Source organism: Phascolarctos cinereus, unplaced genomic scaffold (assembly GCF_003287225.1).
Source record: "Phascolarctos cinereus isolate Bilbo 61053 unplaced genomic scaffold, phaCin_HiC Scaffold_4;HRSCAF=312, whole genome shotgun sequence".
In the NCBI taxonomy this organism is placed as follows: Eukaryota; Metazoa; Chordata; class Mammalia; order Diprotodontia; family Phascolarctidae; genus Phascolarctos; species Phascolarctos cinereus.
In genome coordinates, this window is record NW_027555847.1 from 161,781,748 (window position 1) to 161,806,295 (window position 24,548).

General features: G+C 40.4%; 1 protein-coding gene and 1 pseudogene across 1 annotated transcript; both read right to left on the reverse strand.

Annotated features, from left to right (window-relative positions):
* Positions 1 to 2,553: 2,553 nt before the first annotated feature.
* LOC110203196 (UPF0764 protein C16orf89 homolog) lies at positions 2,554 to 13,560 on the reverse strand. The gene is given in 8 exon segments (XM_020979681.2): positions 2,554 to 3,846; positions 8,030 to 8,116; positions 8,775 to 8,879; positions 9,414 to 9,549; positions 10,337 to 10,454; positions 10,692 to 10,834; positions 11,570 to 11,742; positions 13,368 to 13,560. Coding segments are annotated over 8 exon segments (1,056 nt in total). The 3' UTR covers positions 2,554 to 3,745.
* Positions 13,561 to 16,812: 3,252 nt separating this feature from the next.
* LOC110203192 (small ribosomal subunit protein mS25 pseudogene) lies at positions 16,813 to 23,039 on the reverse strand (annotated as a pseudogene).
* Positions 23,040 to 24,548: the final 1,509 nt, after the last annotated feature.

A 24,548-nucleotide genomic window follows, 5' to 3' on the forward strand; every position in this document is an offset into this window, starting at 1 on the left:
GTTAGACCAATGGAACAGATTAGTACCCAATACAGAGTAGTAAATAACCATAGTAATCTAGTGTTTGATAAATCCAAAGATCCAAGCTTTTGTAACAAGAACCCACTATTTGACAAAAATTGCTGGGGTAACTGGAAAGCAGTTTTGGCAGAAACTAGGTATAGAACTAGTGGGACAGCTAGGTAGTACAGTGGATAGAGCACTGGGTTTGGAATAAGGAAGAATTATCTCCCCAAGTTCAAATCCGGCCTCAGACACCTACTAGCTATATCACTCTGGACAGCTCATTTAAGCTTATTTGCTTCAATTTCCTCATCTGTAAAATGAACTTGAGAAGGAAATGGCAAACCCCTCCAGTATCTTCACCAAGAAAACCCCAAATGGGGTCATGAAGAGTCAGACACAACTGAAAAATGGCTGAACAACAAGGGACAGACCAACATCTTGCACTGTATACTGAAATAAGGTCAAAATGGGCGCATGATTTATACATAAATGGTGACATCATAAGCAAATTAGGGGAGCTAGAAATATTTTACCAGTGAAATATATGGATAAGAAAAGAATTTATGACCAAACAAGAGATAGAGAGCATTATGGGAGGTAAAATGGATAATTTTGATTGTCGTTTTGTCATTTTCAATCATGTCCAACCCTTCATCATGCCTTCTGGGGTTTTCTTGGCAACAGGAGTGGTTTGCCATTCCCTTCTCCAGCTCATTTTACAGATGAGGAACTGAGGCATACAGGTTAAGTGATGTGCCCTAGGTCACACAGCTAGTAAGTGTCTGAGGTCAAATTTGAACTCAGGTCTTCCTGACTCCAAAGCCAGCACTGTATCTACTGTGCTACCTACGTGCCCCATGATTTTTATTACATTAAGGTAAAAAGTTTTTGCACAAAACCAATGCTGGCAATATTAGAAGGAAAATACAAAACTGGGAGATGGTAATTAGAGCAAATTCCTCTGACAAAAGCCTCATTTCTCAAATATTTAGAGAACTGAATCAAATTTATATGCATACAATTCATTGCCCAATTGATAAATGGTCAAAGGGTATGAATAGGCAGTTTTGGGGGAAGAAGAAATGAAAGCTATAGTGATATGAAAAAAATGTTCTAATCACTATTGATTAGAGAAATTGCAAATTAAAACAACTCCAAGGGATCACTTCACACCTGTCAGATTATTTAATATGACAGAAAATGAAAATGACAAATGTTAGAGGGGACATGGAAAAATTGGAACATCATTGGTGGAGTTGGGAACTGATCCAACCATTGTGGAGAGCAATTTAGAACCATGCCCAAAGAGCCATAAAACTGTGCATACACTTTGACCCAGCAATACCACTATTAGGTCTGTATCTGAAAGAGATTAAAAAAAGATCCATATGTACAAAACTATAGCAGCAATTTCCCTCACTTAATAGCATTAAAATTTTTTCCCAATTATATGTAAAGATGGTTTTCAACATTTATTTTTATAAGATTTTGAGTTCCAAATTTTTCTTCTTCTCTCTCATGGGAATATGGGATATTATATGGCAGCAATTTTTGTGGTGGCAAAGAATTGGAAATCAAGATGTCAATTGAGAAATGGCTGAACAACTTGTAGTATGTCATTATGATGGAATACTATTGGACTACAAGAAAAGATGAGCAGGATGCTTCAGAAAAACCTGGGAACACATATCAACTAATGCAAAGTGAAGTGAGCAGAACAAGGAGAACATTGTACACAGTAACATCAATATTGTATGATGATCAACTGTGAATGACTAAGCTATTCTCAGCTACACAATGATCCAAGACAATTCCAAAGGACTCATGATGAAAAATGCTATCCCCCACAAAAGAAAGAACTGATGGAGTCAATGCAGATCAAAGCATACTTAAAAATTTTATTTTTTTTTTATTTTTGTCTGTTTTCTTTTGCAACATGGCTAATGTGGAAGTATGTTTTGCATGACTACACATATATAAACTACATAAAATTGCTTACCTTTTAAAGGAGGGGAAAAGGGCAAAAGGGAGAGAGGGAATTTTGAACTCAAAATTTTTTAAAAAATGAGTGTTAAAATTTTTTATATGTAATTGAGAAAAAATAAAACAAGAAAAAAGAATACTTGATAAATTATAGAGGAGATGCAATTGGTGTTGGAGTAGGAAGTAACTGTAGGGAGACAATTACAACTGCTTGAAGTGGTGAAGCATTGGTTCTCAGAGAACAGGTCAGGTGGGAAGGACAGGTGAAATATTTTTGCTACAGGCAGATAAAATGCCATATAAGCAAAGGAATATGAAGTGAGGGAGAGAAGGGGCAATTGCCCCAAGTCTGAATAAGTTCACACACACACACACACACACACACACACACACACACACACACACACACAGACACACACAGGCACATATATTTTAAAAATTCCATTTAATAGAATAAAAGAAATATTTCAAAATAATCTTTTTCAGATTTTTTCAAAAGGCAAGGGTGGGGAGAAAACAGGAGTGTTGTGGTCCCTTCTTCCCCAAATTATGTCAGTACAACGTGCAACATTTTTAGACAGTTATTTTTGGCGCTCAGACTGAGGGGATGAGGAAGGAGTGTGGGTGAGGATGAAGGAAGAAAGAGCCCTGGAGAACTCCAAATCCCTTTGCAGCACAAATCTGCATTAACCAGAGTTTTCAAGCAGAGTTTACATCTGCATGAGAGCCAATCAAGGATCTTTCTGTTCACATGAAATCTCTGTTCTCTATCCTACTGACTGGATGTAAAATAAGCCCCAAAACAATTTGGTCAAGCAGAAGTTTTTGCTTTATCAAACTGAAACCTGTCACTTGCATGTTAAGTACTTAGACTGTTTAACTTACTGTGTATTTATTAGTAGTCTCATAAATATGTTCTTTTGTTCATACTATTCATGAAACCATAGATACAGAGGTGGAAATGAGTGAATGAATGAATGAAGTATTCATTACAAACTTACATTGTCCTTAAGCCCCTAGGGATACAAAATAGAACCTCACCAGGCTCTCTGCCTTTGCATCACTTACCCCCATGCCTAGAAGGCACTCGATCTTTACCTCTGCTTTGTAGAGTTCCTAGGTCAAGCCTCAGTTCATGTATCACCTCCTAAACAAGTCTTGTTCTGATTCTTTCAATTGGTAGTGCCCCACTGAAATTACTATATGTATATATGTTGTTTCATGCTTTGTCTTTGTATCTACAATGCCTGGAAAATGGTAGGGGCTTAATAAATGCTTATTGATTGCTCATCTTGAAAAAAAAATTTCCTGGCATTCAATGACTAGAATTCGCCTTTCCAGGAGTGTTATATTAGGAGGAGATAGGAAGGGGCACTTTGATTGTAAATTCCATGAGACAGGCACTATTTATTGAAATTGTTTTGCCCTGAGCATCTTGCACAGTTGTCTGCACATAAGAGATGCCTAATGTTGGTTAAATTAAAATACTTTAGTAATTTCTGGGGGGCCAATCAGGGTCACCAGTTTTGCTAAATATAGTTAATACTGTTACTTTTATCCTTCTGCTAGCTCTGCTAATCCCAATTTTCAATTACACTGGTTTTGTCTAGCTTGTCTGCCTGTACTTTTCCACTGCTCTGCTGGTGAATTTATGTAATCTCAGGACCTAAGGGGATGCATTACCAAAAAAGCTATGTTTCATTTTCAGCAGGTATAGAATCATCCCTTTGAGCTGTTCCTTGCTTGTTGTGAGGCATTAATGAGGCTTGGTGATGGTTGGTGAATGTTCTGCAGAGTGATAAAGGAAGCCACCCAAGGCTGCAACTGCCACAGCTGTTTTGTGGGAAGAACACCCATCTGGAGAGAAAGAATAATGTTAGGCTGCCCATCAGATATGCTTTTCATTGCTTCTGAGGGTTGCCATAGTTCCCCACCTTGATGTTATCACTTATTTGTTCAGCTTTAGGCATGGACCTTTAGCTCATGTGTTAATCTGATAAAATTATTTAGTAGAGTTGTTAAACATCTCAAATGGTGTCACCCACATTGTTTTATTCCTTTTAAACACCCCTAGTAAATGTGAGTGAGTCATGACTGGTTCACCATTTCACAGAAGTGAAGAGAAAGGACCTGACTCAGACACACAAAATGAAGATTGTCTTGCTTCTCACTCCCTGTCCCTGTGTCCTTTCTTTTGTTGTCACCAAGCTAAATGAGCTTCTGTTTTTTAAAGATGCATGGTCTTGAAAGGTTCTGGATTTGGTTCACTTTGTTAATGCATCCGACCTTGCAGGAGAGTCCCAGAATTACTAGGCTGCCTTAAGGAGATAGCTGCCTCTCACAACTAAATAAGATCATATCTCTCCAGCAGGTAGGAGGAATTAGTTCTTAATTGGTAATCAGTATTTGGCAGGTACTAGCACTGATAAAGAAAAGTCTGGGGGGGGGCGGAGCCAAGATGGCAGAGTGAAAGTAGTGACTTGCTTGAGCTCTCCCCCAAACCCCCCCAAATACTCATAAAAAATGGCTCTAAACAAATTCTGAAGCAGCAGAACCCACAAAAAGACAGAGTGAAACAAATTTCCAGCCCAAGACAACCTGGATAATTGATCAGAAAGGTGTATCGTGCCGGGCTGGGAGCACAGCGCAGCGGGGCGTGGGCGCGCAGGCCGCAACAAATCTGGAGCCGACCTCAGAGGACTGAATCTCGGGCAGCTGTGGAGGTTTCCAGACTCCTCAATCCACCAATGCCAAAGACAACTGAGAAGGTCAGTGGGAAAAGTCTGTTTCTGTCGGTGGTCAGAGAGGAAGGTGGGGTTTCAGTTCCATTCCCCAAGAGCGTGGCAGCTGCTTCCCGAGCTTCCTGCCCACAGACTGAGGGGGAATCCAGTGGCTGATCAGAGAGGGATTGCAGGGATCTCTTTGCCAGTGCTGAGGCAGGAATCTCTTGCTTTGCCTGTGTGTGGATCTGGGTCACAGTTCTGGGCGGCGGTGCTGGGGTGAGGAGGAGCGCTGGCGTGGTGGTGCTTGTAGTGGCTGTAGAGAGGAACCCCTCCTCACAGTTAAGGGACAGAAAGGAATACTTGTGGTTACAGGCCAGGAAAGGAGTAAACACCTCACCCCTTATCATACCACCTTGGAAGAACTGAAAATTTACAGGTCCCTACAAGTATCTCTGAAAACAGCTACACAAACCCCTGAAGCTTGGGACAGTACACTCTCCACATTGGAAGCAGACTCTTACCTTAACAAAGAGTTTAAAACTCAAGTAATTGGCTGGGATCATGAGCAAGCAGTGCAAAAAGAGTCAGACTATATTATCTTACTTTGGTGAAAAAGAAGATCAAAATATACAACCAGAAGAAGACAACAAAGTCAAAGCTCCTACATCCAAAGCCTCCAAGAAAAATATGAATCAGTCCCAGGCCTTGGAAGAGCTCAAAAGGGATTTTGAGAAGCAAGTAAGGGAAGTAGAGGAAAAACTGGGAAGAGAAATGAGAGTGATGCAAGAAAATCATGAAAAACAAGTCAACAGCTTGCTAAAGGAGACCCAAAAAAATACTGAAGAAAATAACACCTTAAAAAAACCTAACCCAAATGGCAAAAGAGGTCCAAAAAGCCAATGAGGAGAAAATGCCCTAAAAAGAAAAATTGGCCAAATGGAAAAGGAAGTCCAAAAGCTTACTGAAGAAAATACTTCCTTAAAAATTAGGATAGAGCAATTGGAAGATAGTGACTTTATGAGAAATCAAGACACTGTAAAACAAATTCAAAAGAATGAAAAATTAGAAAACAATGTGAAATATCTCATTGGAAAAACAACTGACCTGGAAAATAGATCCAGGAGAGAGAATTTAAAAATTATTGGACTATCTGAAAGCCATGATCAAAAAAAGAGCCTAGACATCATCTTTCAAGAAATTATCAAGGAAAACTGCCCTGATATTTTAGAACCAGAGGGCAAACTAGGAATTGAAAGAATCCACAGATCTCCTCCTGAAAGAGATCCCCAAAGGAAAACTCCTAGGAATATTGTAGCCAAATTCCAGAGTTCCCAGGTCAAGGAGAAAATATTACAAGCTGCCAGAAGGAAACAATTCAAGTACTGTGGAAACACAATCAGGATAACACAAGATTTAGCAGCTTCTACATTAAAGGACCACAGGGCATGGAATATAATATTCCAGAGGGCAAAGGAGATAGGATTACAACCAAGAATCACCTACCCAGCAAAACTGAGTATAATCCTTCAGGGAAAAAAATGGTCATTCAGTGAAATAGAGGACTTTCAAGCATTCCTAATGAAAAGACCAGAGCTAAACAGAAAATTTGAATTTCAAATACAGGACTTGAGTGGAACATGAAGAGGTAAACAGGAAAGAGAAATCTTAAGGGACTTTTTAAAGTTGAACTGTTTACATTCCTGCATGGAAAGATGATATTTGTAACTCATGAGAACTTTGTCAGTATTAGGGTAGTTGAAGGAAAAAAATTGTATGTATGTATATATAGATAGATAAATAGAGGGCACAGGGTGAGTTGAAGATTAAGGGGTCATATCTGGAGAATAAAATTAAGGGATGAGGGAGGATGATACTCAGAGAAGAAAGGGAGAGGTAGAATGGGGTAAATTATCTCATAAAAAAAAACAAACAGAAAAGAAAAGTCTCTCACAGTGGAGGGGAAACAGGGGAAGGTGAAAGGGAATCTTATTCTCATAGGATTTGGCATAAGGAGGGAATAACATACACATTCAATTGGGTATGGAAATCTGTCTTACCCTACAGGAAAATAGGGGAGAAGGGGACAAGAGAGCAGGGGGGTGATAGAGAGGAGGGCAGATTGGGAAAGGGGGTAATCAGAAGTAAATTCTTCTGAGGAGGGACAGGGTCAAAAGAAAGAACAGAATAGATGGGAGGGCAGGATAGGATTAAGGGAAATAGAGTTAGTTTTTCCCAACATGTCTACTAAGGAAGTGTTTTGCATAACTGCACACGTACAACCTACCTAGAGTTGCTTGCCTTTTCAATGAGGGTGGGTGGAGAGGGAGGAAGGGAGAAAATTTGGAACTCAAAGTTTTAAAAACACGTTTTTAAAAAAATGTTTTCACATGCAACTGGGAAATAAGAAATACAGGAAATGGGGGTACAGAAGTCTATCCTGCTTTACAGGAAAATAGAAGGAGAAGGGGATAAGAGAAGGGAGGGGGGAGAGATAGAAGAGAAGGCAGACCAGGGGAAGGGGTATTCAGAATGCATGCCATCTTGGGGTGGGGGGAGGGGGGAGAAATTTGGAACTCAAAAACTTGTGGAAGTGAAAAAAAATAAAAACAAAATCAAAGGCAAAAAAAAAACTTTAAAAAAAAAGAAAAAAAAAGTCTGAGGGCCTTGTGATGGCTTCCCCATTGCTAAAACCTATAAAATTGTTTCAGTCTCCTTTCTTATCACCACTTGCAGGTGGAGGGTGTTGATGAGAAGCTAAATAGCTAAAAGAGAGAAGGAGAGAATGGAAGGGTTTGGCTAATCACACCCTAGGTAACTGAGAGTAAAATGTACACTGACATGGTAGGAGAATACCCAGAAGAGTGGATCTATCTTGCTCTCTGCTTGCCCCTTAAACTTAGGGAGGCATTCTTAAGAAAAGAAAAATAAATAAACTAAATTCCACCTAAAATATGAAAAACAAGAAATTGCAGCAAGTCTATCAACTCTGATATCACTAACCCATTTTTTCATTTTGTAGCCCCAAATTAACATCTCCTTTTAGTCTTCTGGACCACCTGACATGGGTGAAGGAAGCCAGGGCTCTTCCCTAGAAATATTTTCTTTTTCCTGAAGAATGTAATCCCAATGTGCATTTTCAGAAGAGCAAATGCAATTTATGCCTATTAAATTGTCATGTATTTCTGTTAGTAAAATATAGGGCATCTCTGCAGAGGATAATGTGTGTATAGGGAGAGGTGACTAAGTATAGTGCCAGGCTTTTCCCACTTGTCTTCTGGGCACTGGAAAGACATCCCATTAGCTTTTGATGGTTTTACCTGAAAATCCTTTCTCTCTCCTCTTAACTCTTCTCAATGATTGCTGTTGGTCTTCACCAACTATGGGTAATTGTTTTCTATTGTCATCTGGGGACAGAAAAAAAATAGAGAGGAGCATCAGGTGAAACTCTTTCAACTGAGTTTTCACAAATGTCTCCTGCCATCCCCCATCCTCATTTCCAACAACCCTATCCTGTTGTGGGAGATTTCTTGAACCTGAAGGTGCTGAGTTTGTGGTTTCTCTCACTCCTGACTGTGTATGCCAAGTGCTTTAGAAATGGGAGTTATCATTATGTTTATTCCATCAATTCTAGAGTTCCTGCTACTTCTCTCATAAGATCTCTTTCTTGCAAACTTCTCTTAGATGCCCAAATCCTTTTTTAGGACCCTGAAGGCAAATGATCTCAACTTAGAAACCCCATTGCAAGGCCTTTAGCTCAGTTCTTTGCTTTCCTGCCAGTGCTCTGTACTCCTCTTTTTTTATACTGTGTCTCTTCTGTTCCTTGGATGGAGACCACGAACACTAAGAGTAGTGACAGTATATTCCTAGCATTCAGTAAAATTCCCTCCATCGAATATTATAAGTGTTTTGAGGTTAGCATGACCTCAATATAATATTTTTCATCTTTGCAAAATCACCAATGAGTTGCTAATGCATTTTCTTCTGATGGAACATGGCAGACTGCATTTTCATCTTGTCTAACTCCTCAACTTCCCTACCACCAAGCTAGTCATCTATATTCACAATGCTTCCCAAAGCATCCCTCCTTAGGTTTCTGCCAGGTAAGAATAGCCTGTAGCCATCTAGGCTTGTAGAAATCTGAGTATCCAGAAAGTCCACAGAACATGACTGAGGAAAAGAACATGAAATTAATTGTCTTGTGAAATATCCTGGGTGCCTTTGGCAGTCTTCCCCACCTCTTTTCCCATTGTTATGCCTGCTATATCCTCAGGGGTCAGTACAAACCTGAGCAGAGTTGAGGATATTGAGCCACTGGAACTCTTGGCTGATAGGGAAGAGTAAAACTGCATCTTTGCTATAGGAACAGGGGTTCAATTTTGAGGTTAGCATGACCTCAACAACTGAAAGCTTCAATGAATGTTGGATAAAGTCATAGGTCATTTGGGAGATGAAAACATTTGATGGGATTTGGGCTTCCAAACTAAAGAACTTCTACCATTCCAGCTTATTTTATCCCTGACCCAAAGATGAGGGACTGATATCCCTCAGTCACTGGAGAGTTCAGACACTCTGTCTGCATTTTTGGGGAGGGGAATTGTGAATAAAAGAAGTTACAACTATCATCAAGAATGGTGTGTGTGTGTGTGTGATAAAACAGGAGGATTATGTGCACTTATCTGCAGAATGGAAAGCAGTTCATACTATTTTCCATGAAGAGATCTCAATTGAGAAATAGCAATCCAACTTCTTCAGTTTTCAAATTCAGTGCCATCATATTAGCACAGAAAATATCCATGTAGTATTTGGATTGGAGGAACAGGCCATCTGAGCATCCTTTCTAGGGACCAGAGGACCAGGGAGCATTGAATTTCATTTTGGTGGCAGGAAGGAGTAGCAATTAAGAAAAAAAGTGTGATTTTGAATGGACCTCAGATATTGTCAGTGCATGTAAAATGAAGGCTTTTGCCAGGATTCTTTCTGCATGAATCTTACAACATGTATAATTGGAACTCTAATTATAATTCTTTCTAAGATTCACCCCCTGTTTGTTGTCTTCTGGAACAACAGCTATAGTAGGCTCTGAGAGATCAGTAGTCCAATGACCCAGATGCCATCTACTCACCTACTCATTTCCATTTTTATCAAGTATAAATATTGAGTCCTTCCTATGCCAAGTGAGTTCCTGAATTCTTAAAAGTGTTTTGAATACTGAACTGAACTCTTTAGAGACAACTGTCCCTACTTCCAATTTTGGATCAGAAGCATCTCACAGATATACAGCCAAGTAAGGAAGGCAAGGAGACATTTTTTGATACCTCTAGTCACAAAAATAGTGCAGAGAATCTTCCTGACAAATGAAGATACAAATAATTAGGAATTAGACTACAATTTCAATCTGAAATCTGTAGGTGATTAGCAAATAAGAGCCATGTGCCTTGAAGATCAGGGGGAAAAGCCATGGGCAACAGGCTATGTCCCAAAGAAAAACAGCCTATTCTTCAGGCTCCAATAAAACATTGTCATATATATGGTTGTAGCTGGATGGCCTCCTGGTCAACACTATCTAAATTTGGTACTATCTGGCCTTCTGAAGCAATCTTCTAGACCATGAAATAGTCACTTACCATTTTGGCAATCAGGAAATAGAGGAGCTGGTGTGACAGTGTATAGCCCATGCAGCCAGGCTTAGTCATGAGTTCCCTGCAGATGTCAGTGATGGCACAGGGCTGCAAGCCCTCCTTCCTGAGGAGCAAGCAGTCCCAGGTTGTTATTTGGATAAAACAATGAATGAAGGTCAGGAGAACTGTAGGCCTGGTGACACTGACACAGGTCCTTATTGCCTTTCAGAGAATTGGTCTTGAGCTTCAAAAGTATATAGAAATGGGAGGAATTTCTGTGAGGAGTGTTTGTATATTATCAGTGGGGCAGCTGGTGGTACTTTTCTATCAGGGAAGAAAGAAAAAGGGCAATTAAACTCACTTGGTCCCTAGTAAGAGGGCCATGTATGAATCACTTAATCTTTCTGAAAAAGGATGTGAGTTGGAGTAGATCATGGAGTAGATCATGGTGGTGTTTGTTTGACTCCATGAATGAGGGAGATTCCAAAACCCTGGCTGTAGAGTCTTGAAATTCTGTCAGAGTGAATTGACCAGTAACACAGTAAGAGAAAGCAATTTTACATAAATCTGATACCAGATTTCCATCCTACTGATGCCTTGGACATACATAACCTATTCCCAAATTTCTTGTACCTCACAAACGTATGGCTAGGGTCTTTTAACCTTCACTAACCACTTGAGAACTGGAGTTGAAATAATTCAGAAAATACATTCTCATCAACAGGAAGAGACCCCTACTGTCAGTCAAATAAATATTTGTTAAATGCCTACTATGGTAAGACATTGTGATAAACACTGAGGCTACAAAGAAAGGTGAAAGACAGACGTGGCCCTGGAGGAACTCACAATAAACCCCAAAGAAGAGCATTACTGATGGATGATACTTAATTTTCTCTAAAGGATGAATAAACAAGTGCTTCTGGTTTGGTTAGAAAGTGAGGGAGTCTTATTAAGACCTAGCCACAATTAGAGTATCTGTACAGAATGTCACACAATGACCTGTCATTTAAAGATAAGCTTCTACTGTGGCACCATTTCTCCAGGTAGAGAGACCTGGAGATGCCAGAGGGAGCTTTTTGGAGTCAGAAAGGACTGTGAAAGGAGACACTTTCTGCTAATTCCTCTCAGTTGAGCTCCTGTGTGCTTTGTAAGGAGGCTGGATGGCAATTTGTCTACTCAACCCCCTAGGTTTGCCAGAATCATTCAAACAAGAGAGAGTAGTTTCCCTAGCAAATAAACCTCCTGACTTGCACAATATTTACCTTTGAAGTACTTAGAGTCACTGAGCTTGAGGTAGATTGTGGCTCTGGTGATGAGTGGTAACAATTTCTTCACTATCTTCTCTACCCTCAGGCTCAGGGGCTTCAGGGCAGGCTCCTGGCCCCATTTCTCCAAGACACCTTTTAGTTGTACTGTGAAGGAACATGACAGGCCTGTGAATCAGGTCTAGACCCATTGGTGTGCTTTGGCTCCTCTTATTCAGAGAAATGTGTCTGAATCTCATCCCTGTGCATTATTTAGGCAGAGGCTACTGCCCCCAAATCCTGCTATCATTGTTCCAGTTCTTTCTACCAACAATGAGGTACTACTACTCCCTCTTTATAGGTGGAACTGGGATTGGAAGAACTGGGGGACTGGAAACAAGGTAGCTTCAGCCCTTAATTTTCTCTGCTATGAGCCAAGGCAAATCTCTTTCTGAACTCTACCCATTTTCCTCAAGATTAAGTCCCCTTCTCTCTTCACTGAGGTGTTCTGGGAATGAATGAAGTCATTAAAGGGAATCATATGTATGGAATTTTGTAGTTTGTGGAGGATTAGATCTCTAGAAAGTTGAAGAATGAAATGGCCATAGTAGAAGAGCTCAACTAAAATCTGCCTGAGGCTACATTAAAAGAAAAAAATCGAAGGGTCTAGAATAATTGTTGTGTGTCCCAGAGGAGTAGGGAAAATGGTGATAGGTATTTCCCAGGGTTGCAATTTTTTCCTTTCTCCTCTTAGTCATTAACATGGTCAAAAAATACCTACTATCCTCCCACCTTTCTCAGTAAGAATTAGAGATGAGTACTTTCCCCTTCATCCCAGGGTCCCAATACTAGGGTCATTTTCTTGCTAATCTCTTAGGTTTGGGATAGTAGGTGAGAAGAGCCTGCTGGGGAAAAAAAATTAATTGTACATAGTATGGCCCAAATCCAGACCCCATGGATATAAGCAAATCTGCTTCAAACCCTAGCAACATCATCTCCTAGGATTTTCTGGCACCGCAAATTCCAGTTGCAGGAAGGCTGAGCTGGCAGCCAACATGGAATAGGATTAAGAAGGGCTCCCATTACCTCCAGTGGGAGGATTACTTTTGTAGGTAGAAGCCTAATGGAAACAATCCTAAACCAAGATCTTGAGACCCAGGCTGTTTTCTCCCTTAAGAATAGTTATTACCATTCTAAGGGGTGATGACTGACCCCACACCAGAGTGGAGTTTTCTCTCTGTTTGGCTTGGCCTTTCTCCAATACATTATCATCAGACTACTTTCCCCTTCCAAAGCTGAACAAACACGTCATCCACTTTCCCAGAACCTCTGAATGTCTTTGATTATAATACATTGTGAGCTGAGGTTAGAGTAGAGGAACAGTTTGCCCACAGGTGATTGAGTAAATTAATAGAAATGTTTTTGTTTAACTCTCTATTAAACAAGAATATTATTTCCTGCCTTGTTTTTACAATGAGGAAAGAAAATGAGCCATAGAGACTGTTTGCTTTGGTTTGGGAAGCTGGGCTATAATGTTCTTTAGGCACCTGTGCTTTCAAAATTTTTTTCTTCCGTGTTTAACATAATTCTTTTCACTTCTAAAAACCGAAGAGGTGTAAAGCAACATTTTCCCTCCAGGTAGGCAGAGGCCAAATGAGAAAAATAAAACCCATACTCTTCCTGAATTACCAAAACATAAAGTTCAGCTTCAGCTAATCTCCCATGCCTGACATTAGCATATGAGTAAAAACAATCTTCATTGTTAGCCTGTGGAAGAGAGGAAGTCACACTACCTTCTAGTACCCAGAATCCCATCACTCCATCCAGGTTAAGCTCCCTGAACCTCTTCGCCATGAATGAGGTGGCTTTCTCCAGGGCAGGAAGGATCATCCTCCCCATGGCCACCTTGTTCTCTGAGAGGTCCTGTTGTTGGAGAGATAGGGGTGGCAACAGCAATGGCGGCAGCAGCAGCCCCAGTAGGTACATGTCTTAGTTGCCTACACTAGCCAAATGTTCACAGCAGTTCCGGTACTGGATGCCTCATATACTCTCTTTCCTCTCCTCTCTTCCTTCTCACTGGACGGAAAAGGCACAAAGACTTTTCCTGTTATAGATAAGCAGATAAGTAAGTGCCCACAGAAGGGTTGCTCTGCACTCTAGAGCAGCTGATTTGGTACTGGTTCTGAAGAGTGGGTAAAGGACCATGCAAAAAATGTGCTGAGTATGGCTTTGCTGAGAGTTTAGGACCTCTGGGGAGCTCAGTATGACTGGCTGAAGTGGTAGCTGGGGTTAGTGGCTCAGGATTACACTTCTACCAAACAGTTTGGAAATCCTTAGGCACAGCATTTAGAGGAGATGGTAGCTGCCCCACAATATCATGGCAAACAATATTGTAAACATTAATCATGGGGCAGCTAGGTGGCAGCAGTGGATAGAGCACCAGCCCTGAAGTCAGGAGGACCTGAGGTCAAATCCGGCCTTGGACCAAACACTTGACAGTAGCTGTGTGACCCTGGGCAAGTCACTTAAACTCAATTGCCTAACCCCCCCCTCCCAAAAAAACCAAACCCATTAATCATTCAGAAATAACGTGTGAATTGTTACGGCCTTAGTTCAGCCAAGGTATAGTCTCTCTGTCCTGGAGTAACCTGTGAAAGGGGAGTCTAACATCAGGTGATCAGAGAAGCACTTGGTGTTCTTGTATTTAAAAGGTTTTTATTTATCCAGGACATAAACAGGCCTATTAAAAATAACTTTCTTGGGGGCAGGTAGGTGGCGTAGTGGTTAGAGCACCAGCCTTGGATTCAGGAGAACCTGAGTTCAAATCCGGCCTCAGACACATAACACTTACAAGCTGTGTGACCCTGGGCAAGTCACTTAACCCCAAATTCCTAGCCAAAAATAAAACCAAACAAACCCAAAACTTTATTTTATTATGCCTAAGTTATCCGTTTATTAATAAGGAAAGATGTTTCCATATTAATTGATATGAGGGCCCCATCTTCCTCACCTGTAAAATAAGGGAATTGAACTCCATGATCACTAACATCTTTTCTAAAATTCTGGTTCTAAATGGACTGTATGAAAACGAGTGATTTGAGTTTTTTTTGTCTGGTTTTTTTTTTGGGTGCATTTTTTGTTTGTTCATTTCCTCTCCTTTTCTTCACAGATAATGTCTAATATATCAAGGTCATGCTTTCTGATTATGGCTTCCACTTCCTCTTGGCCCAGGGTCTCTAGTGAATTATAATATTCTATAGCAAAATGTACCATTTGCAAATTTAATGTTTCTCTGAAAATGTCCTTGACATTTTTCTTTATGTTTTTTACTCTCCTTTGAATAGAGCCTTGAAGAGAAATTAAAGAATTCATTGGATTAAGAGCTGCTACTGAATATTTTGCAGAAGGTAAAAAAACCTCCATAGATTTTAATGCCATCTCACTTTGAGAAATATCCAGGCAGAGTGAATCTCTGCAAGGAATGTGCTGCCACCTGGCATGTCAGCAGCAAGCTTTCTGTACCCTTTAAAAACACAAACTTAAAAAGAAGTCATTTGTATCATCCTGTATTGGGATGTCAGCACAATAGACAGTTTAGGATGCCTTGTTTCCATGGATGAAGCTATCAGAATATATAAAAATACACTAGAGAGGAGGGAGCGAATGCATTTTTGAAACTGTCTGCAACAAAAAAAGATGACAGGTGCTACGTATTCTTCCAGCTTTTAAAATAGCTGGCTTAATAGATTTTTAAAATTCACCTAGAAACTTAGGAGACAGAGACTACACAAGTATAAAAGTACAGTGCTTTACTCAAATGTAAGGAGATATGCCTTGGCCCTGTAAACTCTAATTTTGGTCCAGACCTGTGATGGCTTTTGTGTTGGGTACTCAGGCATGGAAACTCTCTTCACCTCATGGCAACCCATCTAGAATTTGTAGCCTCAGAAAACTGCCTGAGCCAAAAAATTAAAGGGATAGTTTTAGAGAAAACTAGAAACACTTGTATGAACACTAAAGAAGAGTAAAGTGAGTAGAAGCAAGGGAAAAATTTATACTCATAACTCTGCTACATATCTATACATACATATATATGTGTGTGTGTATGTATATATACATATATATACATACACACACACACACACACACATATATATATATATATATATGTATATATATATATATGTTTATAACTGCAATGTAACCGTACATATACTTTAACATTTTAGAAATGAACAATGTTAAAAGACAACTTTGGTTAATGCAGTGATCAACCATGATTCCAGAGGACCAGTAAGGAAGAATACTGTTCACTTCCTGGTGAGCAGAACAGTGACACAAAATGAGACACACTTTTGCACATGGTCAATATGACAATTTGTCTTGTTTGACTATGACTGATTGTTAATAGGGTTTTGGGGGGGGTATTTTTTGGAGGGGAAAGGAGGGAAGAGGTAGGATGGAGGGAAGAGAAAACAAGTTGTTAACTGGGAAACAAAAAAGTTGCCTAGGGTACTAAGATTATGACTTGCACATGTTCATGGACATAGTATGTGTCAGAGGAAGCTCTAGAACCCAGGTCTTCTTGACTCTGAAGCCTGCCCTCTATCCATTATGCCATGCTACCTCTACACCATGTAGATGTGAGGTATAAATTTAGGCTTGTTGTATGAGCTGCTAGATATAAAACCTTTGCCTAACCTGCACTGAAGAGTTTACTCTTGTTTATATAGTGGGAGTATAAATCACACATAGTATACAGACTTTGTTTTTTATTTCGTCTTACATTTATTTTATGTTGTCTTACATTTGGAAAAAAAGATGAGATTAACATTAGGAAAAACACATTGAAAGAATGGGAAAAGAGGAAAAAGATGAAAATAATAAATAGGGAGGAATAGAAATTGGGCTCAGCAATTTCCCTAAGAAAAATAGAACTATGCTTTTTTTTTTAGAGTCAATATAAAGTGTTTTATTAGCAAACTAAGTCTTTTCACTTAAATCCCCCAGCCTTGCTTTGTCTTCTTGCTCCTCTAGCCTTGTGCTAGTGTCTAAAATGGGGCCTTTTGAATACCAGGAAGCTGGGCTTTCCTGGACTCTGGAGAGAGGCCTGGGAACTTATCAGTTAGTTGCTGAGACCACGTGAGTACCTGTCTCTACCTCACTTGGTCTCTAAGGCCTTTGGCCTTCAGCACAGGCCCAGATGTCCCAGGTTTTAGGAGCCTCCACTGTGGACCCTCAGTCTTGAGCACTGGCTTTCAGAGCAGCTTTGTACTGGCCAGTCATCTCTTTGAGCAAAGGCACAATGGCTGGGCAGGGGACCTGTTCTTCCACTTCCCAGACACATTCCCGAAGGCAGTATTTCTGGGGTCCAAAATTAGCTGGGTGAGAAAGCTTCTTTTTCTCTAGCTCCTCCATCTTGAGGACTTCCTTATTTTTCCCCAGGATCTTTTTAAATGCTGCACGATCTCTTTGTTGCTCTTGTCCTCCACATCCACCAGAACCTGTTCACCAGAATCTAAATTAAACCGCAGAAATGGTGATGGCATCATGTTCTTGAACATTGTGTTCTGCACCTAAGGGTTTTTGTACTGAATCTGAGTAATGTTGAAAAACACAAATTTCCTGGCTCCCTCGCTCAGGTGTGGTAATTCATGGTCATCCCCAAGCTGTTAAACACGACTGCGCCCTGGCTCAGGTACTGCTGGGTCCGGCAGATGGGGAAGTGCCCCCTTCATGGGCATCGCAGCAGCAGCCGGCTGTGGAGCCAGAGGGTCCACCAGGACGGCACTTTTAGTTTCTACTTGGAATTCTCTTCTCACAGATGAGACGTTTATATAAGGAAAAATAAATGAAAAACTGATTAAAAGCTTACCAGGAGCCAAACACGGGGTATGTAAATAGGAAAATGGAGCCATCCTCTGTTCTCAAAGAGCTTACGTTCTTATTGGAGAGAAACAATACATGAGGCAGGTGGAAAGGCCTTAAAATCTAACGGGCAGGTGAGGAGGGTCAGGCATTCTTAGATTTCAAGACATGGGTGCATTCTGGGCCAGATGATAAGGCCTGGTGGCCTTCTGTCTTAGAAGAGATAGAGTTGGTGACTCTTATTTCATCCAAGTGAGGTGAACAGTCAAGCACGCTAGATGGGTTCTGGGCAGCAGAAAGCAAGGAAGAGGGAAGACGGTAGAAGGAAGGACAGGGAGACAGCTTTCCTGGTGGTAGCTCCAAAAGGAATAATACCTCAAGCACAGCTGCTTTAAAATGTAGCATTGTCTGAAAGTCTAAGCCAGCAGAAAATAGGACACATCCTAACTGCAATCATATTGCATCGCATTCTCTGCCAAATAAGATAGTTTGCTAAAGCTATAATCTCTTAATTGCACATATCTGTAGATTTGCTAAACTGCAGATTTGATTCATAGTTTTTTGATTCACTGGCAGCCCTAAGTAAATCTGGACAGTGCTTTTGGCTCTGGCCAGAGGACAGTGTTTCTCCAGATATTTTGGTAGGTGTTTTTAGTCCTGTCCGACTCTTTGTAACAACATTTGTGGTTTTCTTGGCAAAGAGATGAGTGGTTTGGCATTTCCTTTTCCAAGTCATTTTACAGAAGAGGAAACTGAGGCAAACAGAGTTAAGTGATGTTTCCAGGGTCACACAGCTAGTAAATGTTTAGGGCTAGATTTGAATTCAGGAAGATGAGTCTTCCTGACTCCAAACCCAGCACTTTATCCACTCCTCCCATTCTCTGCATATAGAAACACTTTTCTCAGCATTCCTTTCTCCTGTGAGATAGATATTTCTTGGAATGTTACTTTTTAATTTTGAGTCAGTCTTTTGAGTGTATCAGGTATGGTTATGGTTATAACCATATATGCCCACCCTCAATTCTCCTCCAAATCAATGATCAATCTACAGGAATGTATTAAACTCCTACTATGTGGTCAAGTACATTGCTAAGCACTGAAAATACAAATACAAAGGTAAGATAGGCCCTGCCCTCAAAATTTTCTTACTTTGAGGTTATCATACTAGTTTTGGTTTGTCCCTCCAAATTAAAACTTTAAAATTGGGGAGCCAAGATGGTAGAGTAAGAAGTAAATCGCTCTTACCCTCCCTTGTTAACCTCTAAAGGCCCAGAAAATATCACCCCAGGAAAAACCCTGGAACAGCTGAACCAGAAGAAAGATGGGGTGCAGCAGTCCAGTAGCCCATGTAGCTTGAGGGATTAATGGGAAAGGCCCCTGTTGCCCTGGGGGAAGGGGAGGAGTACAGAAGGGGAAGCATCCTAGCAGAAAGCCTCTGCATACCAGAAGGAGATCCTCAAACCCAGGTGGTGGAGCAGGCAAACACCAACACCTGGACCCGCCAGTGCCTCAGTGAGGGCAGGGGAACCGGTGGAAACCAGCTTGGAAAACCACCAGGCACCTCGACCTTCTGCAGCAACTGGCTCTCCCAGTGCCTCAGCAAGACTAGTGGAAGCAAGGCTCCAAGGGGCCCCAGGTGGATAAACATCCTGCAACATCCATCTGAAAGGAGCAGAAGAGAGAAAAAAAGAAGGAAAGGTCTGGATGAGCAGGAAATCTCCAGGAGCCACACTACCCAATCCTACCCCTAGGGTTCCAGTGTTGCTGATTCCAGCCCAACACCAAGTAAGCCACCAGAAACCTACAGCCTCCAAATGCCAGCATTGGAGGCCCCAGCACGCAAAGCCAGTGACCAGGCCCTAGGCTCCCAACACAAGAAGCTTGGTTCAGTGCCCTCTGCTCCCCAGCAGGAGAGCTCAATCTCTTTAAAGGCCAGGAAATAAGCACACACCATGAATGTTATTCACCAATCATATTTGGAGACCACAATAAGCTGGCCTCAATATCCTGTTATTCTAATCTTTTATTCACATGTGACCTGTTAAGCATCACTGGCTGAAGTCTCTTCAGGATCTACCTGCCAACCCTAAAATTCTGTGATTCTTTATTTCTTTTGTATAGGCTGGTTGAGTCTCCATTTCATCATGAGGCTTTCAGCTATCCCAAGGTGTTAGAGTGGCAGTCTACCAAAGGAATAGGCATTTCATCCAGTTTTTACAGAATCTTTTAAAAAAGGTCTTCTTTCCTCTCATTCATGGGTTGCAGTCATTCTAATAAACTGGAACTGAAAAATCATCAGAACATAGCATCATAAATAAAAGCTGGAAGGGACCTCAGACTCCCATTCATTTTTATATGCGAGTCAGAGGTTAATGAGTTGTTCCCAAGTTATAGGAGGGTAAGCAGCAGAGTGGGATTCGAAGTCAGGTCCTACTATTCCAAACCTAGTGGTCTTTTTGGTATATTGATCTTAGAAGATAGAAATGGTTAAGAATAACAGTTAGGTTTTGCTTCACTAGGCATCTTTTATATTGACCAATCAGATACACACACACACACACACACACACACACACACACGTAAGGACACATGTCATTGCCTATGATTTTTATTTTTTGGTAGTACCTTTTAGCTGCGTGAAAATTAACTTTTCTCCTAGATTATTTCATTTTAATCTGAGTAATTTTCCTTCATCTTATGACGCATAAAATGACTATAATTGCTGCATTCTCCAGGCTCTACCCTTGTTTCCTAAGTCAAGAAAGTATATAACATTTTTAACATTTTTAAGTAATGAACTTAAAGGGAAGTGACTGATCTGAATTTTTCATTGTAGATGTGCTGTGTGATCCAGAGATCATCCTCTCCCTCATTGGAGTGCTGCAAAAGCTCCCTGATTGCCAGGCAGATCAGGGATCTCCAGAGGTATACATTGCCTTCACTATAAGGAACCCAGATACTTGCCAGCTGTTCAAAACGGAGCTCAGTAAGTACATTGAGAGGGAGGGGAGAATACGTTTAGTCTAGTTGCTTTCCTCAAGGAGACAGATCTAGGCCTGTACTAAATATGTACAAAGTGGACCTGGAGAAGGTAAAGCAAGGAGGCCAGAAGAGTGGAGGGAAAAGGAATGGTATGGCTCCAGTGACCCACTGATAGAAATTATTATGGATGGCAATTGCTTCTGGCAACAAGAATTAACTTTCAGACTGGCTGTAGCTAGTGGTAAAGCAAGGAAAGATTCAGGGCCTGCTGCCAAGAATAAAACAGAAAAATCTTGCAGGCATTTGAGTTCTATCTCATGGTTTTTTATTACTTAACTAAAATGACTTCTATTCTCCAATACTGAGTTAAACATGTTACTTTCTTAAAATCCCTAAACCTTTTCCCTTAATTTCTTCCCTCCCTTAAGTCTTAAAGCTAAATATAAATTTATTATTTAACAGAATATTCTCCAGACCTCTCTCTACCCTTCTAGTGTATCTGATGGTACAACAGCCACAAAAGGATTACCGTTAAGGGACAGATCTTTTATAAATTCTTCTGTTTCCATTATAGGAGGGTAAGCAGCAGAGTGGGATTCGAAGTCAGGTCCTACTATTCCAAACCTAGTGGTCTTTTTGGTATATTGATCTTAGAAGATAGAAATGGTTAAGAATAACAGTTAGGTTTTGCTTCACTAGGCATCTTTTATATTGACCAATCAGATACACACACACACACACACACACACACACACACACACACACACGTAAGGACACATGTCATTGCCTATGATTTTTATTTTTTGGTAGTACCTTTTAGCTAACAGTAGGAAGCAGTTAGCACTTGGTGTTAATTTTACGGTTAGGAGTTGATTTCATTTGCTTTTTTTTTAAAAATCTTAACCTTACAAATAATTAAGTGCTTCTACAATCATTGAAGCCATTAGTAAATGAAAATGCATTTCACAAGTATTATACTAGGAATCAAGTTTAACAAACACTTCTATGTGCTTACATCTTCTTCTTAAGGTAGAAGCCTGTAAAGAAATAATTAATCTTGAAAATAGCATAAGGAATGAATTTGGTAATGATTCTTCTCTACTGTGGATTTTAGTTAAAACCTAATACTGTCAGGAAATTAGTAGATTGTCCGTTAATTGACATTTGTACTCTCAATCTAATTTTTAAAAAAATTCTCATCAAAGTATTAATATACATTATTATGCAAATTGTATATCTTCATGTCATTTTGTTTATTGGGAAAAATAATAAAAAATCTCTGCATGGGTCAGAATCTGATGTTGTCACAGCTTAAGGAAAACAGTAAATTTTGAACAGAAGTGTTAATATGTATGGATGACAAGAACAAAGCATACAGCTCTGTACGGACAGCCCTTCACTAATGCCTCCCTCTAAATTCATACCCCTAAAGCACCCCTGTACTAAGATATTTTCTATTTGTTTATAGGTAAAATTGTGATTGGATGGCAGAAACCTCCTAGTCACAACCAGAAATTTTTCCAGATGAAAAACATTCAGAGATGGTAAATCTTTTTTTAAAATTTTTCATTATTTTATTTTGATTTATCAACAATCACTTCCATACACTTTTGAGTTTAAAATTTTCTCCCCCTTTCTTCCCAAGAAGGCGTGAAATCTGATATAGGCTTTGCATATACATTCCTATTAAACATACTTTCACATTAGTCATGTTGTAAGGAAGAATTAGAACCAATAGGAGGAACCACAAAGAGGAGACAAAACAGAAGAAAAAAAATGGCAAATAGTATGCTTCGATCTGCATTCAAACTCCATAGTTTTCTCTCTGGCTGTGGATAGCATTTTCCATCATGAGACTTCTGGAGTTGTCTCAGATCCTTGCATTGTTGAGAAGAGCTAAGGCTATCAAAGTTAGTCATCGCACAACATGAATGTTACTGTGTACAATGTTTTCCTGGTTCTGCCAGAGATGGTAATCCTAAGATTACTGATGTAGATTGTGTAACTATTTCAAGACTACAGTTAAAGATGAGATAATTATTAGGAGACAGTTCTTGCATAAAATTTGAATCATTGGACCAATTACTTCCTTATAAGGAAAATGGAAATGTGACATGTGGTTGTAGCTCTGTGAGCAACTCCCTATAAATCCAGAAACTAAAAATAAGTGAAAATACCCTGGAAAAGTAAAGATAAAACTATTAAAGTTCTCTCTCTTTTTTTTTTCCATTTTAATATTAGCACACACGCTTCATTTCAAACTCCCAGATTTTGACCTCTGAACATCCCCTCTCTACTATAGCCTCCCACCCTCATTCAGATCGAACTTAACTCCTGCGTGCCTCCTTGGCTGTCCTTGCCACCCTCCCCAGCCTTTTCTCAGCCATTTAAAACATGCTCTCACTAGCATCCTGGCACCTTTTGGCCTTTCACTCTCCTCCATTGCCACTCTCTAGCCTAGGAAAGTGCCCATATATTATTTCAGCTTCTAGGCTGTCAAGTGTTACAAGGGACAGTCATAACTGTACTAACATGTTGCATTTATACTCTCTGGCCTCAGCTGGGCCCTTGGTGATTCCAGTGTTCATTAGTTGATCCTCCATCACATTCTCCATTCTGGGCATTTCAGACTTTTATAATGTCCCCATGCACCTAATCTCATCCCTTAACTCTGCTTTCTCATGGACCTTCCTACTTTCCTGAGATAGTCAAGGTCATCTGATGTGAGCTACCTTAATGTCCTTCTTTTCCATCTGGAAGAATTTCTTTCTTGGGGCAGAGCCAAGATGGCGGCATGAAAGCAAGTGACTTGCTTGAGCTCTCCCCCAAACCCCTCCAAATACCCATAAAAAAAATGCCTCTAAACAAATTCTAAAGCAGCAGAACCCAAAAAAAGACAGAGTAAAACAAATTTCCAGCCCAAGACAGCCTGGATGGTTAATCGGAAAGGCATATCACGCTGGGGGGTAGAGGAGCGCAGTTTGGTGTGGGCACGCAGGCTGCAGCGAACCTAGAGCAGGTCTCAGAGGACTGAATCACGGCTTCCAGACTCCTCAATCCATGAACGCCAAAGACAACTTAGAAGGTCGGTGGGAAAAGTCTGGTTTTTTGGTGACAAAAGAGCTAGGTCAGAGCCAGTTCCAGAATGCAGAGCCCAGAGCATGGGCCCCGGGGCAATGGCTGTGTCCTGAACTTCCAGCCCACAGACTGAGGGGGAATCAAGTGGCTGATCAGAGGGGGACTACAGGGATCTCTTGTTTTGCCCGTGCTTGGATCTGGGTCACAGTTCTAGGTGGTGGTCCTGGGGTGAGGAGGAGTGTTGGCACGGTGGAGCTTGTACTGGCAGTGGAGAGGAAACCCTCCTCAGTTCCAAGAGAGAAAAGACTGATTGTGGCCGTGCACTCAAAGACCAGAGCACAGGCCAGGAAAAGAGTAAACACCTCGACCCTTATCATACCACCTTGGAAGAACTGAAAATTTACAGGTCCCTAGAAGTATCTCTGAAAACAGCTATACAAACCCCTGAAGCTTGGGACAGTACATTCTCCACATTGGAAGCAGACTTTTACCTTAACAAAGAGTTTAAAACTCAAGTAACTGGCCGGGATCATGAGCAAACCTTGCAAAAAGAGTCAGACTATATTATCTTATTTTGGTGACAAAGAAGATCAAAACATACAACCAGAAGAAGACAACAAAGTCAAAGCTCCCACATCCAAAGCCTCCAAGAAAAATATGAATCCGTCCCAGGCCTTGGAAGAGCTCAAAAGGGATTTTGAGAAGCAAGTAAGAGAAGTAGAGGAAAAACTGGGAAGAGAAATGAAAGTGATGCAAGAAAATCATGAAAAACAAGTCAACAGCTTGCTAAAGGAGACCCAAAAAATACTGAAGAAAATAACACCTTAAAAAATAGCCTAACCCAAATGGCAAAAGAGGTCCAAAAAGCCAATGAGGAGAAGAATGCCCTAAAAAGCAAAATTGGCCAAATGGAAAAGGAAGTCCAAAAGCTTACTGAAGAAAATACTTCCTTAAAAATTAGAATAGAGCAATTGGAAGATAGTGACTTTATGAGAAATCAAGACACAGTAGAACAAATCCAAAAGAATGAAAAACTAGAAAACAAT